Genomic DNA, 16054 nt, shown 5'->3' with positions numbered 1-16054 from the left:
GTCTCTTGTTATTCGTGATTCCCTAATTCTGTTCCCGTGATGATTTGTTGAGACTGTGTATCTTTTCTCTCTATTTCTCAATCCCACCCTTGTGTGACCTCTATCGCCTTTCACACCCCGCGGCATGATCCACCATGGCCGACCCTTCAATGTATAACACCATGGGTCAGGGATCTGGCGAAGACCCCTCCAATCCACAATATATGGCTCAGGCCCCCTCTCAACAATACCCAGCTGGGTATCCTCCAGGCACCGCGCCTCCACAACCAGGAGCGCCTTACGCCAACCCAGCGCCAAACCAGTGGGCCGCCTACGGCTCACCACAACAACAACCGGGTTTGGCGAGTCCCGGAATCGCATACAATGCACCACAACAACCAATGGGCGCAGCAGGAGATCCTAGAATGGCAGGTCTAGCCTCTCAGATGACTGGTTTGGGAATTGCAGCAGATGCGGGGGCCAGGACACACCGGAAGAAGCACCGTCATGCTCACCACGATATCGGGGGTAGTGCAGCACCCCCCACGCAAGGATTCAACACTGGCATGGACCAAGGGGGCTTACAGCAACCGCAGCAGCAACAGCAACAATCGCAGTTCCTGAACACGGGTTTGAACCAACATGCTGACAGACCAGTTTCCCCGGCGGTGGGGTTAGTATCTGGGCAGTCTGTCGCCGCGATACCTGGAATACAGAGTGGTGCAGGTTCTGTCCCTACTTCAGGCCGAATTGACCCAGAGCATATTCCTAGCATCCCACGATCGCGCGACCTGCCTGCTCAGTACTATTTCAATCATGTCTACCCGACAATGGACCAACACCTCCCCCCACCAGCGGCGATCCCGTTCGTGGCTCAGGACCAAGGCAACTCATCTCCTAAATACGCTCGTTTAACGCTCAACAACATCCCCTCCGCCTCTGACTTCCTTACCTCGACCGGCTTGCCATTGGGCATGATCCTGCAGCCCCTCGCGCCTCTGGATCCCGGCGAACAACCGATCCCCGTGCTGGACTTCGGGGATGTTGGTCCCCCGCGATGCCGACGATGCCGAACATATATCAACCCATTTATGTCCTTCCGATCTGGCGGCAGCAAATTCGTCTGTAATATGTGCACGTTCCCGAACGATACGCCTCCCGAATACTTCGCGCCGCTGGACCCATCTGGTGCGCGTGTGGATCGCATGCAGCGCCCTGAATTGCTGATGGGAACTGTGGAGTTCACAGTCCCGAAGGAGTACTGGAACAAGGAGCCGGTGGGCCTTCAAACCCTCTTTTTAATCGATGTCAGCCGGGAGTCGGTTCATCGGGGATTCCTCAAGGGCGTTTGTGCAGGTATCAAGGATGCTCTATACGGTGATGATGGACCATCAGAGGGCGCGGAAGGCGATGAATCATCACGAAAATTGCCCGCTGGAGCGAAGGTCGGCATTGTTACGTATGATAAGGAGGTCCACTTCTACAACCTGAGCGTATGTGTTCCTCATCCTGCTATGCTTTCGTCTATTAACACGTCCACAGGCGGCATTGGATCAAGCACAAATGATGGTTATGACTGATATGGATGAACCATTTGTTCCGTTGAACGAAGGTCTCTTTGTGGACCCATATGAATCGAAGTATGAGATCCCTTATTCGTAGTCCACTACAGGTCACTAACTATGTTTAGGTCTGTGATCACTTCGCTTCTCGGCCGGATACCCAAAATCTTCTCTTCTATCAAAAACCCCGAGTCGGCTTTGCTGCCGACATTGAACTCGGCGCTCTCTGCACTGCAGGCTACAGGTGGAAAGATCGTCTGCGCGGTGGCTAGCTTACCTACCTGCGGTCCGGGACACTTGGCGATCCGGGAAGATCCTAAACTTGCTGGGACGGATGCGGAACGGAAACTTTTCAGCACAGAAAACCCAGCTTGGAAGAAGACGGCCAGCAAGTTGGCTGAAGCTGGCGTGGGCTTGGATCTGTTCATGGCAGCCCCTGGTGGCACATACCTCGATGTGGCAACGATTGGTATGTTGAAAGCGTCATTGCGCCCCATACAAAGGATCGGCTAACATAGTTCATAGGACACGTCTCTAGTCTCACCGGAGGCGAGACCTTCTTTTACCCTAATTTCCATGCCCCACGCGATCTCCTCAAGCTACGGAATGAAATCGCCCATGCCGTCACTCGTGAGACGGGATATCAAACCCTGATGAAAGTTCGATGCTCCAATGGACTTCAAGTGTCCGCCTACCACGGAAACTTTGTCCAGCACACACTGGGCGCAGATCTGGAGATTGCCGGTGTTGATGCCGACAAGGCTATCGGTGTACTCTTCAGCTACGATGGAAAACTCGATCCCAAGCTGGATGCGCATTTCCAGGCCGCTTTGCTTTACACTTCCGCGGATGGTCAACGCCGTGTCCGATGTATCAACGTTGTGGCGGCGGTAAATGAAGGAGGCATGGAGACGATGAAGTTTGTCGACCAGGATGCCGTGGTCTCGGTTATTGCCAAAGAGGGTAAGTTGGATAATCTACCAGAAGACGTTGACTATGTATACTGATACCATTATAGCCGCCTCGAAAACTCTAGATAAGAGCCTTAAAGACATCCGATCCAATATCTCAGAGAAGACAGTCGATATCTTCAGCGGATATCGCAAGATCTTCTCCGGCTCGCACCCACCCGGCCAACTAGTTCTACCCGAGAATCTGAAGGAGTTCTCAATGTACATGCTCAGCTTGGTCAAGTCGAGAGCGTTCAAAGCCGGGCCCGAGTCATCAGACCGACGGGTGCATGACATGCGCATGATCCGGGCAATGGGCTGCACAGAGATGGCCTTGTACCTCTACCCTCGCATTATCCCCGTGCACAACATGCAGCCGGAAGATGGATTTGCGAACGAGCACGGACAGCTTCAAATCCCGCCCTCCCTGCGAGCCAGCTTCTCTCGTGTTGAGGATGGTGGTGTCTACATTGTGGACAACGGCCAGGCAATTATCCTCTGGCTGCATGCGCAGGTCTCACCCAATTTACTGGAAGACCTATTCGGGCCGGGCCATGACTCCCTCCAAGGCCTGAACCCCAACACTTCGTCCCTGCCTGTGCTCGAGACGCACCTGAACGCACAGGTGCGTAATCTGCTGCAGTATCTGTCGACAGTGCGCGGGTCCAAGTCCGTAACGATCCAACTGGCTCGGCAAGGCCTGGACGGGGCAGAATACGAGTTCGCCCGACTTCTGCTGGAGGACCGGAATAACGAGGCCCAGAGTTATGTGGACTGGCTGGTGCACATCCACCGTCAGATTAACTTGGAGTTGGCTGGTCACCGGAAGAAAGAGGAGGGCAGCGAGGGCGCATTGGCTAGCTTGTCCGCCATGCGTGCTCCGTATTGGTAGATGCCTGATCCGGGATCCTCCGTCCAACCCCTCCCTTTCAGGCACCGTTCCCTACCGGTTGGTTCCCCTGGCGATCTAGACTGCAGGTAAGCTGCAAAGAATGAAAGTGGAGGGGGCCTCATTGGTGGGGCGTTGATGGGGGTCGGGGTCCAGCTAGTCCCCACTCAGACTGGGAAGGTCCACCGGTGACTGTGACACTGACTTCAGTGGCTTACAGAGGCACAGTGATGGGAGTGAAGTCGTATCCGAGCTCAAATGTGAAGTTGAGAGAAAAAAAAAAAAAAAAAAACCAGAATAATTGTGAGACATTGGAGAAATCATTTTGTGTATACCAGGAGTAGTTTCTTCTATTATTGAGAGTTCTTAGTGACACAATATCCGTGCAGATGGTAAATGCCATTCTATAGCTATTGCCGACGGCCTATTTAAGGTGGTTTTAGTCGGACTTTATCAGGTGACAGTCGATGATCCCGAATCTAGACGACCGGAGCCGTGCTTTAGAATCATTTAGGGCAACATGGTTTTATCAGAAAAATTTTAATAAACATAATCCTCTGTGTACAGTGCAGAATATGATTTTTGCCCAAAAGAATCCAGACTCGATTGCCAGGTACGCTCAGTTGTACAGGGTCCAGATTAACGTCAGAGGCGTCTAGTGGGGGTGCTAAATATGTCATTGGCTTAGGGTCTTTGACAAGTCCAAAACTGCATTCTAGGTATTCTAATAAAATAGCTAATATTGTACATAGTATTTTCATGTAAGAGGGTCTGGAGTTGTCAGCTCCCACCTAGTAAGGATTAAGTTTGTATAAGAATTATCGACATACAAAGGACATGGAACCAGGCCGATCGGATTGGTAATTGCAGTAATAATCCGTAACTAGGAGATATTATTATTGGCTTGGTTGATATCCTTTTAAAATACTGCGTATATTGTACAATATAATTGTCAAATTGGTAATATCCTACTATCCTACTTTCCTCACTATGATGTCTTCTTCTCGGCACTCATTAGTTCCGCTCAACCCTTGTTAGACTAATTCTAGATTCTGGAAATTTTAATTTTTTTTCGATTCTACAATAATTTCCCCGAATGTCATCCGAGGAATAGGATAGAAAGATTTGTGGTGGCCAACACATCCATAGAACGAACTCCAAACCCCCAGTGGTTCCTGGCGAAAAATGGGAGACCAGTGGCTGAGCAGCCATGCTTCCGAGCTTCTCCCATGTTCTTTGCCATAAAGTTTTGCTGGTTCAGAGATTTTTTCTTCCATGTGGTTGGAAGAACCGCGGAGGCGGCCGGATGGTCATGACGTGGGGTTCAAGGGGTTGTGGACTATTGCCACGCTGTCAGTTGGGGCTTTTAGGCGATCAGTGGGGCAATTTCATAGGTGGTAAACCATATGAACACGCATATGTCTTTATATCGACACGCTTAAACTATGGTCTGCATACACAGGTAGCGACGAACTATAGAGTAACTAACTATACGATGTGCAGGTAGCGGTGATGCCCTAACCGGTAGCAATGCAGAGGATGCAGATACGTAGTATTTATCTTACACATCTCATATATACTATTGCAGTTTGATTCTACCCAATTGTTCACCGATCTGGCCTTTTTCTACGGCTAGAAACCCCAATAAGCGTTGGGGGCGAGACGCTCTGAATTGGTTCCACCAAATTTCTTTTCCTTTTTTTTTATTCTTTTTTTATTCTTTTTTTATTTTATTTATTTTATTTATTTCGCCTTTTCGCCTTTTGCCTTTGAAGTGACCCACAATTCCCTGAACTGATCCATGGCTCGAGGCAGGGGTGGCTTCACACGTTTTCTTTCAGTGCCTGGATGGATCTCTCAGGGTCTATATACATCCTTTCAAAAATCTATATAAACCCCCTCGTTCACCCCCGGAGTTTTCTGTTCTTCATCACATTCACTACACAGTACAATCAGTACATTCCTTCTTTATATTCATTCTTTTCAGATCTCGAGATTAACTCTCGCTGCATTCTTTACATCTGTCGACCAGATTCAAAAATCATCCAACTATATCATTCTCTTATAACATCTTTCCACCTGTCAAGATGATGTTCACCAACACTCTCGGCCTTGCTGCCCTCTTCTCCACCATTGTCTCCGCCCTTCCCCAGGACATGGTCCGCCGCACAGGCATGGTCCGCCGTGACGGCGGCGGTGTCCAGATCACCAACAACCTCGCCCAGGACGTCTACGCCTGGTCCGTTGCCGGCGACGTCGGCCCCATGCAGACTATCACTAGCGGCGGTGGCACCTACTCCGAGACATGGCGCACCAACCCCAACGGTGGTGGCATCTCCATCAAGCTGGCCCTCGACCCCGACCAGCACGACGTTCTCCAGTTCGAGTACACCGAGGCCGGTGACACCATCTACTGGGACATGTCTTGCATCGACATGCAGGCTGGCAACAACAAGTTCACGGAATTTGGCTTCTCTGTCATCCCTTCTGATGAGACTTCCACTTGCCCCACGGCCATTTGCCCGGCTGGTGACACTGCTTGCTCTGCCGCTTACCTCCAGCCCACTGATGACCATGCCACCCACGGCTGCCCCATCAACACTGCTCTTGACCTGACTCTTGGCCAGTCCTAGATTTGTCAAGTGTTCGTCCAGTGCTTTTGTTTTGCCGGTTGAACCGTGCATCCTTTCTTTTTTTTATACCTTTCTACACACATCGCATCTAGCCCTAGCCGGCAGATGATTTTTTCTTTCTTTCACATATTACCCTAGATGGTGATGACCTTTTTTGAGATGAGATTGGTGATTTTTTTCTTTATGCAACATGTTCGGTTGATTCGACATGTCTTCTCCCCATCTATAGCAGGTTGATTCCTGCTGGGGCAGGATGTCTCGTCACGAGCTATGATTTCTTTTACGATTTTTAGAAATACCCCCCACACTTGGATTGGATATGGGAAAATTGGAGTTATATATAGTGGGGGGGGGAAGAAATAGATTGCGAATAGACAGATGATCATCAGATCTTGAAGAATTACACGAAATATACGATCTTTACTTCCGGAAGCTTTCTCAAATTTAGTACTACATTGGGTTCTAAACCATTTGACACGAGGTAAAAGAAAAAAAAAAGGACCTAAACCTGAAAATTCCTGGGAGGCAAAAATGCCCCGAAAAAGACCCACGAGCACACGAGCAACGACAAACCGGTAAAATCCCATGGACGATCACATACTTTGTACATCAACATAGGAAGAGAGAATAGTGGAACCACGAAGATTCTGCTCAAGGCATTCTAGAACAAGTGATAGCCAGGGACCCTTAATAGACCCCAATACACAAATCTCCCATTCGCAGATCTGACTCCACCCCTCAAGCCCGTTGAACAGAACGTCGATCCTCCGCCAGTCGGAAGAGCGGATGGCGTTCAAAGTGTCCACTGAGGGGTCGAGTGGCTTCGATATTTTTCGATTGGAAATTTCCAACTCTTAGCCTCGATCTGATTTGCTGAATCTTTTTTTTTCGTTAAAAGGACCGAGGCGGGATTAAGTTGGCTTTTGATCTGCATTTTTCGCTCTCGAACGCTTTACGGTGTCATTACACAAAGTATTCAAGTTTTAGTGTGCGTTTTATCATATTACTTTCGTCATGGGGCTGTAGATTGCTCCATAGTATGCTGTACAACGCAAGTACACGTGATATGGAATCCTGGCAGACAGGTACATAACCCATAACCCATAACCCATAACCCACAGGTACATAACTCAAAGTGTCGAGTTACCCACTCACGTTTAGCAGACTGTGTCTGTCAGGACTGTTCCTATTAAGAGGCGATATTGATTATCTGGGTGAACCACTCGTCATCAACCGTGGAACATTTCGGTCAATTCTGGGAAGAACTAATGGGGACGAATCAGATGGAAGAAACTGCTTATTAAGGTTATTCCGTCCAATGGACGTTATGCTTAAAGTTTTTCCCCAACTCTTTTGCCATTCCAAACCTTTTCCATGCCAAGACGGGTTTTACTCGGATGTGGCATGTGGCTTAAATCTTGGTTGCGCAGTCTAGAACCACTAAAGAGTGGAGATTAGTCCATGCCTCTATTCAATGAGAATAGTAGAATTGTATTTATAAAGCATTCAAGGAAAATTTAATGTTGCCTATCACAGCCTGCCCTGCTGGAGTAGACCGGGTGCTCTCGGGTAGAACTATGACTCACACGGGCTTCACTGTCGAGTACCAACTGGGCAGGTCATCTGTCATATTTGACAACGATGTGCTTCTCTTTGCGGTGTGGAATGTACATATCGCAGACCTTGGTGCCCAATGGCTTGTATATATGTGATCACGTGAGTATGTGTCAGTAACCTCGATAATCTGTATAGTCAGCGTTGTCTCTATTCAAACCAGGTGTCTTGGCATCCAAAGTAATGAATAGCATAGAGTTTTCTTCCTTGCCATTACTTTTGGTGTAATGGTTGCAAGCCAAGGCATCTAGAACTCGAAATTTGGAGTCATCAAGGTAGATCTGGATTTAAGTTTCATTGTTGCCAATTTTGAGATAGAATATAGCCGTTTGGATCTAGATGCAATCAGAAATAGGATTAAAAGCATATCCATGGTTTATATCCATGGCATGTCTGAGGACAGTCAAAGCACCAGCCGAGGTGTTGACCTTCGGATAGAATAGACGGTTCACCGAGATGGAGGTGTTTGTGTGCAAAGTAGCAAAAACATAACGTTTGTATGTGAATTCTGGACTGTCTATAAATCGGAGGTATCAGCATACTGTGTGATATCGTGTGATATTGTGTGAAAGAGCATTAGGGAACAAAGGAAGGAAAGAGCCAACAGACTGAGTGTGGCTGTCTCAGGTATCAACTGTAACTTAAGGCTCTACCATTTTTGTTCTAATAGCGAAAAAGGATCAAGGGATAAATAAAAGAAGGGATAAATGCAAGAACGATGGGAGTCAAACCAGCACAAGTCCAGGTAGGGGAAGATCTTCGGCACTTCCCTCGTAGTACAATAGTACACATACGAGAGCCACTAAGCCACCTGCTGTTGAGGATATTAGTATTAGCTTGTTCTTCCTTTTCTCTCGCACTTTCTAAAGTTTGTTTTTCTATACACAGAGACCCAGACAGGGCTTGCTATGTCCATTTTAGAAGTTTGTACATGTGGTGAATATATGATGGGTTTAGTCTTTACCCTTTAGATTATTTGTCAAGACTTTCATTATCAAAATGGTTAAATGTAGCACAAATATCTGAAAATCAAACAACCCGCATCTGAAAGGGTATCTCAACTAAGCAACAGACAAGATTCGCTAATAAGGAAATACTAGATCTTATCTAGCCTTCCTCTGAGCCCTCCACTCCCTCCACCGCTCCATGAGCCTATGCGATCTCATAGCCTTGATAAACGCATAAGCAACAACCCGATATATGATTGTGCAAACACCCAAAGCCATGATATTCATCGGCCCACTCTTATCCAAATTGTAGAGCTTAAGCACCTGCTCACCGGAATCAACAGGACAACTCCCGTTAGCAAGCCTCTGAGAATCAGAGCAATGAAACACCTGGCCATCCATTGAATACGGCGCCAGATTAGCAATGGCATACTTAATCGGCGAGAGATGGTTCAGCGCCTGTAGAACATTGTTGACATTGAGACTCATAACGCCGCCGAGGATGGTCGAGATGGAGAGTAGGGTAGACGTCACGTTGACGGCGAAGCCAACGTGCGAGAACAGCGTGCAGAACATTATGCCTACGGACTCGCCGCAGCTGATTATGCAGAAACAGTTGAACGCACTGATGAGGAACATCGTTACGGTGCGTTGCAGGTTGTCTGCGAAAGCGGCTAACGCACCGAAGATTAGTGACGAAACTATTTCGAAGGGGATCTCGATTGCGGTGTAGCTGAGGATGAATGTGGATGCCGTATAGCAGTTGTCTGCTTCTTCGCGGTAGAAGACGTCACGTTCGCTGGGGTAAATTGCGATATTTTGGAGCATACCTATTTAGGAGATTAGTATGGTTATATAAGAAAGGACGTCCCAGCGAAGAGAACCGAAAAGGAATGGAGAAAACTTGCCAACAAAGTACAACGCTGCAAACTCCTGAATGAACCCCATACGTGATTGCACAGCCGCATAATCATTCTTCAGCGGCGCAAAGAAAAGCGCCATGATAATCGCTATCCCTGGAATCTGCATCGACCGCGCCATAACCAGCGGCGGCTGGCGCCAGAAGTTGACCACGGAGCGGTGCAAGACCAGTGGGAACGTCACTCGAAATGGAAGCATCTGGCGCTTGAGACTTCCTAGTTCTGCAGGTGTGGCAATCTGCAATGTCTGCCGGTCTAGCCCTAGCTCAAGAGGGCTATCTTGCCAGCAGGAAATAAGGCCCTTCACACGCTCACGAGTGACAAGTTCACGGTCTGCTTGCTGGAGATCAACTGTAATGAGATCCAGGACGAAGTCTGCTGGGTTGGTTGTGCGCGGACATTCGTGGCCCTGCTTGGCAAAGTGCGCGAGCATTTTCGTTCCGGGGCCTGCGTAGACGGGGTAGCCGCCGCGGGCTAGGAGGAGGACTTGGGAGAAGTGGGTGAAGAGGTCTGAGCGGGATTGGTGGAGGGTAAGGATTAGAGTGCGGCCTTCGGCGGCGAGGCTGTGAAGGAGTTCAATTATGGACATTGCTGTGAAGGCGTCGAGGCCGGAGGTTGGTTCGTCGAGGAGGAGGACTTTTGGGTCTGTGAGTATTTGGATTGCGATTGTTACGCGCCGCTTCTCGCCGCCGCTGATGCCTTTGATGAGGTCGCTGCCGATGAGGTTGTCGGCGCATTCCTTTAGACCCATTTTAAAGAGAATCTCTTCTGCCCGTCGGTTCTTTTCTTCGCGTGTCATCCAGGCTGGGAGGCGTAGACCCGCGGCGAATCGTAGACTCTCGCGGACGGTTAGTGAGGGCATCAGTGCGTCGTCATCTTGCGTTACAAAAGATGTCACTGAGCGGATCACACTCTCTGAGGGTACGGCACCGTTGTATAGCATGTTGCCATGGACGCGGTATTGTGTCCCTACGGAACCGTGCAATCTGTGGGCTATGGAGTTGAGTAGTGATGTTTTGCCGCTTCCAGATGGGCCCATGATAACGTTCAGCTCTCCCGATTGAAACTCAGTGGTAATGGGTCTTAGGATCTGTAGTATGTTCGCGGTTTCCCAGGGGTGTTGTCTCTTTCGAATATCCAAACCATACTTGTTAAGCGATATTGCCACTTTACGCGTCTCTTCTGTTGGGCGGATAGCAAGCTTAGACTTCCAACTAGTTGGGTCTCCTTCAGTTCTTCGTGCTTGAGCAACATCTATGGCGAAGCGGTTGTATTGGAGTAACAGACCAGCGAAGAGATAGTGGGCAACGGCAAACGCGACTAACACCACAATAGGCCGCCAGATCCAGTGGGACGGCATTCCTAGGCTTTCCATGATATAACGCCCCGTGTATTGCTTGCAGGCCGGGTCTAGAGGGTCATCGGAATATGGACAGGCATAGAGATGCCCTAGTTCTGACCCATTAGTTCCGATGAACTCGTTTGCACATAGAGCCCCAAAAATGTAGAAGGTGTAGGCACACCACTTCAACCACCTCACATAGACTGGGATCTGGTTAGACTGGACAAAGTATCCACACGCAAAGGATTGCAGCGTAAAGGATAGGTTTCCCACCAGACTAGCTCCAGGGAAACTCCGCGCTACACCAATGGCCACTGCAGCAAATGTTACGGCAATGTAGTGCGTGAGCAGGGAAAGGACGAAGAAGATAAAAAACTGCCCCGCATCCAGACGATACCCCACCATGAAGTAGAAGATGAGAGAGAAAATTAACGGCACGGGAAGGTCCTCCAATGGTAGCCGAGCTGCTCGTCGGCTGAGAAGAAAAGCCGGCACACCAACCACCCCCTCGTTGCGTTCACGGTCAAACAGGCGAATATCAACAGTCAGCCGATATGTCTCATATAGCAGAATGAGATAGCCGTTTAAGCTACTAGCAGTGTATAGACTGCCCTCCCGCGAGCGAATCCCTGCCTGACTTTCGTCAAGCCGCAGGAAGATCCAACCATTGATAACAGCCATTCCAACGGCCTCAAGAAGGCTACCAGCGACACCCATCGGGTCACGAATGGTAGTCTTGAAAGTGCGAGACGTCAAAACGCGGAACTGTCGACGAAATGAGACCTGCTTCGCAGCTCCGGTCTCAAAGCTACCGACCTCGGGTTTGGGTGTCTCCTCGTCTCTTTTGCCCTCTGGCTCTACCACCGTGTCTGTAGCTACAGTCTGCTTCGACCGCCATACCTCCCTAAGCCGCTCAACACGAAGATTTGAAGCAGCCTCAAGCGGTTCCGTCCGATTATCAATGGCAACAAGATCGATCAAAAACTCCGCCGGGTTGACGAACGGCGGAAGGACATGTCCGCACCCCTCGAAGTGCGCCAAGGACCCTTCCACCAAACCACTGTAAACCGCAGCTCCCTTTGCCAATAAAATAACGTTATCAAAAAGTCTCCAGATCTCAGAGCGCGGCGCATGGATCGAGACAACAACAGTCCTACCATCCAGCGCGAGGCGCTTCAGAGTCCTGATAATCTGAAACGCACTAGTAGCATCCAAACCGGTGGTGGGCTCGTCGCAGAAAAGCACGGATGGATTCGCCAGGAGCTGCACGCCGATACTGGTCCGTCTCTTCTCGCCGCCACTGCAGCCCTTACGGGCCGTCGTACCGATGCGGGTGTCGGCACACTCTTTTAGGCCTAGTTCGAGGATGACCTGTTCCACGATTGCGTGGCGCTCCGCTGGAGTTGTTGGTGGTGGGAGACGGAGGTCTGCGGAGTAGCGCAGGGTCTCGCGGACTGTCAGCGTCGGGATGAGGACATCTTCTTGCATGACGTAGGCACTGCGGATGCGTGCGATGTCAGGGTTGTCGTTAAAGGTCGTTGTTCCGCATGTGTTTGCTCGGGAGAGACTCATTCGGTTGGCCATTAGGTTGAGTAGGGACGTCTTGCCTGAGCCACTACTTCCGATAATGGCCGTTAGGCTACCGCTTGGCATAGAGGCTGATACATTGTCCAAAACTGTCTTGCTGGTTTTTGAGGGCCTTTGACCCCGCAAGCGCTGCCAGATCTGTGATGGTGAAGTCTCCCATATTGGTGGAATAGTGTTGACTTCGAGGGATAGGTTGTGGACTTTGATGCATACTGGATTTACTGCGCGCAAAGTGAGGTTGTATGCAGTGTCTCGCACATCTGCAGGGAGACCCGTTTGCTTTGCGCTCAATTCGGTGATGATCCCGTCTTTTTCCATGGTGGATTCTGCCGGTGTCGCGAGATTGGATGGGCGGAGGTCATGTATCAGGTCATCTCCCCCGTACAAGGAAGACTTCCCTGTTCGGATATGCTATGCAGGTGGACTTGAGTCGACAAGGATGGGGTGGATGGGGTGGGATGACTGCAGGCTGATGATCCCCGGATTTTCCAAAAGAAAACCGAATTCTGGGACGGCTCGAGTCTGGAAAGGGTAATTGGACATCAGATTCCTGTAATTCACCTGGAACAGTCCGAGAAAATTAATTCTCCTCTCAGTCCTACCCCAGACTATACTTAGCCTCCGAATTTTTTAATGCGATTGGTCCGTCACCCCGCAGCAACGTGGTCCTTGCATAGGCGAGGAGCTGTCGGACGGGGCAATCTGTTATAGGTGCATCACAAGAGTTACGTAGTACGTAGTATAATTAGTTATTGTAAAATCGAACATGTCGGTATTCAAATAATCTGTATGAAAGATACCAAAGAACACAAATATATTTGAGGCCAGGGCCCTCTTAGAAGTCCTAACTTCTCGTGTTTATAACCCCCGATAGACAGTCACGCGTAAGAGCATTAATCTGACTGCATTCTAGTCAAGGATGTCTCTAGAACAGCTAGTAAAAGGACAAAGAAATACAGTGAGGACATGCAAGAGATCCAAGTCTAGACTCTGTGATCCTCCCCAGTACACCTGAAAGAAATAGACCAATCCGATACTGTACAAGGATGAAGACCCAATTCCTATTCGGCCACGTAAGAAACCCCAAGGAAAATCTGAATATATACAATCACCTAAAATCAAATAACAAGACCAGACCTGGCCTGGCCACATTCCAAACACAAGAACGCCTCCATCAACTCATGAGATCATCCAACCTCTCGACATCACTCATCCACAGAAATAACACCAACTCGACCATTTTTTTGGAATCGGGGGCTTTTTTGGAAGGAACGGCTTGGCGCCTATATCGGGCCATGCAATGCAGCCAGAGAATAATATGTCTTTTGACATCGAGAGTCCGCAACGCACCGATGCCCGCAAACCGAAAAAAGAAAAAGAAAAGAAAATCACTAACGCAAACGTAATAATAATAGTAATACCCCCGGCCTCCGAGATGCAAATACAATATGCATCATCATCATCATCACAGTCACAGTCACAGTAACATTCAAATCAAAACGCCACATGGTACAGCCTCGTCTGAGGGGTGAAAATCGTGTCCCGGTATGGGACAAAGGGAGAATCCCCTTCCGAAGGCAGGAATAATTAACGAGGAGAGAACAAGGAGATAAATAAGGTAAAGTAAATAGAAAATCACAGGGGGTATCAGAAGGGTAAAGGGAGGGAGGGGGAGTCGGGAAGAAGGCAGGATATGGGAGAGGACGATTCAGGTAATCAAGAAATCCATGTTCATATCACGTATGATCTTTTCCCAGTCCCAACTGTCCTGCATCCGGGTATCCATAATCTCCCAAACCCGCGTAACGACCTTGAAAGCAGGTTCGATGTTTCGCAGGTTAGAGTAGGACTTGAGATTCTCGAAGCCCTGCGTGATGCGTTGGCGCTGCTCGGCCAAGAACGCAGAACAACCCAGCAGAAACAGTGGCATCAGCACGATACTGAAAGCGGATGCATCCTGTGGCAGCTGGTCCAGGTAGTCCAGCCCGTCGTCGACGACCTGTGCGATTTTATCGCTCGGTCGCGAGGGCCGGATCGTCCGGTACAGGTACACCCAGGTTGACTGGCGGTACAGCTGGGCCAGACACCAGTTCGGGGTGTCGGGCTCGTGCGAGGTCTCCCAAGTGCGGATGGCCATATCGACGGAGACTGCTTCGCTCAGTGTCTGGTAGTCCACTGCTGGCTCATAGCCCTCGTTGAAGCGTTCGCGGATACGGTCGCGGAGCTGGGTTATCTGCGAGATGTAGTTGAAGAGACCATCGAATACGCCGAGGAACATCCCCGCTGACACGCCGGGTACACAATTGGGCATGTGCAGGTCGTTGTGCAAGAGATTGGGACGGCGGTCAAGCGAGGTGAGGGAGTTGGAGACGTCGTGGTACTGGAAGAACTCGACGATGAACTGGCGGAATTTTTCATTTCGTGGCTGCTGTGACAGTAGCAGGTACCGGGCGGCATCCATGTGCGGTCGGTATTCGCCATTTGTTTCACCTTCACAGATGGTGTTCAAGCTGAGGGCGATGGTGGATGCGATGATCGGGTCCTCGACTAACAATCGATCATCCTCGTCGGGGCTTTTGGCTGATGATGACGCATTGATATTATCTTTCAGATCTTGGATAGCGTGATGGAAATGAAAGTACTTTCGCTCTCTCAATTTGGGTTCGGGATCCAAACCTGAGAGATGCGATCCGGACAAGCACATTAGCGAGTGCATCAGCCCCCTGTGTTGTGTCGCCATCGGTAGAAGAATCTCTTTGAATGGATTTGAATCATCGTTGATGAGTGTCAACACACGACTAAAACCGTACACGAAATGGTCCAAAAAGCGACGGTCGACATCCGTTTCAATGCCGTCGATGAGGAGGGGTAAACTGCGCGGGATGGCCGTAAGAGACTGGGATCGAGCTACTGAAAACAAAAAACCAAGTTAGTGCACCAGGAACAGTCAAAATCAAAATGTAGAATGTACCTACCATCAGCCATTCTCTGTCTTCCACTCTTCCAAATCTCCTTGAGTGGGTAGCCTTCGCAGACAACCGCATTCTTCTGACAGTTTTGACAACTAATCCCCTGTTAGACAAAAACAACTCACTAGTCGCAACACAATAACTCACGAAGGCTTTGTTTCATCACACTTCTTCTTTCTCCTCCGACAGGTTATACAGCCAGTCTTGGAGCGACCTTTAGTGACCTTGGCCTGACCTCCGGGAGCTGGCAGCGGATGTTTGCGTGGGCGACCACGTTTCCGTGGAACAGCAGCGGGAGCGCCCGACTCCACATCCGCCTGTTTGATACTCAACAAGCCATCGTCGAGCTCTTCCAGTTCTTCCACTTTGGGCATCTCCATAATATCATCCAATTGCGCTGTGTCGAAATGCGAATATCCCTTCACCTGCTCATAGTCTTGGTACTCTTGGTCGACCGACGGTGATTTCTCGCCATTCCAATCCAGTGAGTCGACTGAAGCATCATCGGTGCTAACACCAGTGCTGGCGCTGGATGTGCTGCCTCGGATGACGGAGCCCCGGACACTTAATGAAGATATGGGAATATCCGACCGGTTGTGACTCTCCCTTTCCCGAATGTCAGAGTCATTCAAATCCGGATGGGTAAAATATGAGGTATGCAT

The 16054-nt window shown here is 49.5% G+C and overlaps 4 protein-coding genes across 4 annotated transcripts; 2 read left to right on the top strand and 2 right to left on the bottom strand.

Moving 5' to 3' along the window:
- Nucleotides 1-134: 134 nt before the first annotated feature.
- Nucleotides 135-3383, top strand: N7537_001436 (Sec23/Sec24 family protein; the record flags this gene model as incomplete). The annotated part of the gene is made up of 5 exons (XM_056892494.1): nucleotides 135-1472; nucleotides 1522-1619; nucleotides 1670-2010; nucleotides 2067-2504; nucleotides 2560-3383. The coding sequence occupies 5 exons, from the start codon at nucleotides 135-137 to the stop codon at nucleotides 3381-3383; spliced, it is 3039 nt and encodes a 1012-aa protein (XP_056757489.1).
- Nucleotides 3384-5467: 2084 nt separating this feature from the next.
- On the top strand, nucleotides 5468-6013 carry N7537_001435 (putative extracellular thaumatin domain protein; the record flags this gene model as incomplete). The annotated part of the gene is made up of 1 exon (XM_056892493.1): nucleotides 5468-6013. One exon carries the CDS (start codon nucleotides 5468-5470, stop codon nucleotides 6011-6013), a length of 546 nt encoding a protein of 181 aa, XP_056757488.1.
- Nucleotides 6014-8730: 2717 nt separating this feature from the next.
- On the bottom strand, nucleotides 8731-12741 carry N7537_001434 (putative ABC efflux transporter; the record flags this gene model as incomplete). The annotated part of the gene is made up of 2 exons (XM_056892492.1): nucleotides 8731-9404; nucleotides 9459-12741. 2 exons carry the CDS (start codon nucleotides 12739-12741, stop codon nucleotides 8731-8733), a joined length of 3957 nt encoding a protein of 1318 aa, XP_056757487.1.
- Nucleotides 12742-14131: 1390 nt separating this feature from the next.
- On the bottom strand, nucleotides 14132-16054 carry N7537_001433 (Zn(II)2Cys6 transcription factor; the record flags this gene model as incomplete). The annotated part of the gene is made up of 3 exons (XM_056892491.1): nucleotides 14132-15330; nucleotides 15399-15487; nucleotides 15540-16054. 3 exons carry the CDS (start codon nucleotides 16052-16054, stop codon nucleotides 14132-14134), a joined length of 1803 nt encoding a protein of 600 aa, XP_056757486.1.

This window comes from Penicillium hordei (assembly GCF_028827395.1).
Source record: "Penicillium hordei strain IBT 12815 chromosome Unknown utg000001l_segment0_segment0, whole genome shotgun sequence".
NCBI lineage: Eukaryota > Fungi > Ascomycota > Eurotiomycetes > Eurotiales > Aspergillaceae > Penicillium > Penicillium hordei.
Note: the sequence above shows the minus strand (reverse complement) of the source record. Positions and strands in the feature narration are given on the sequence as shown.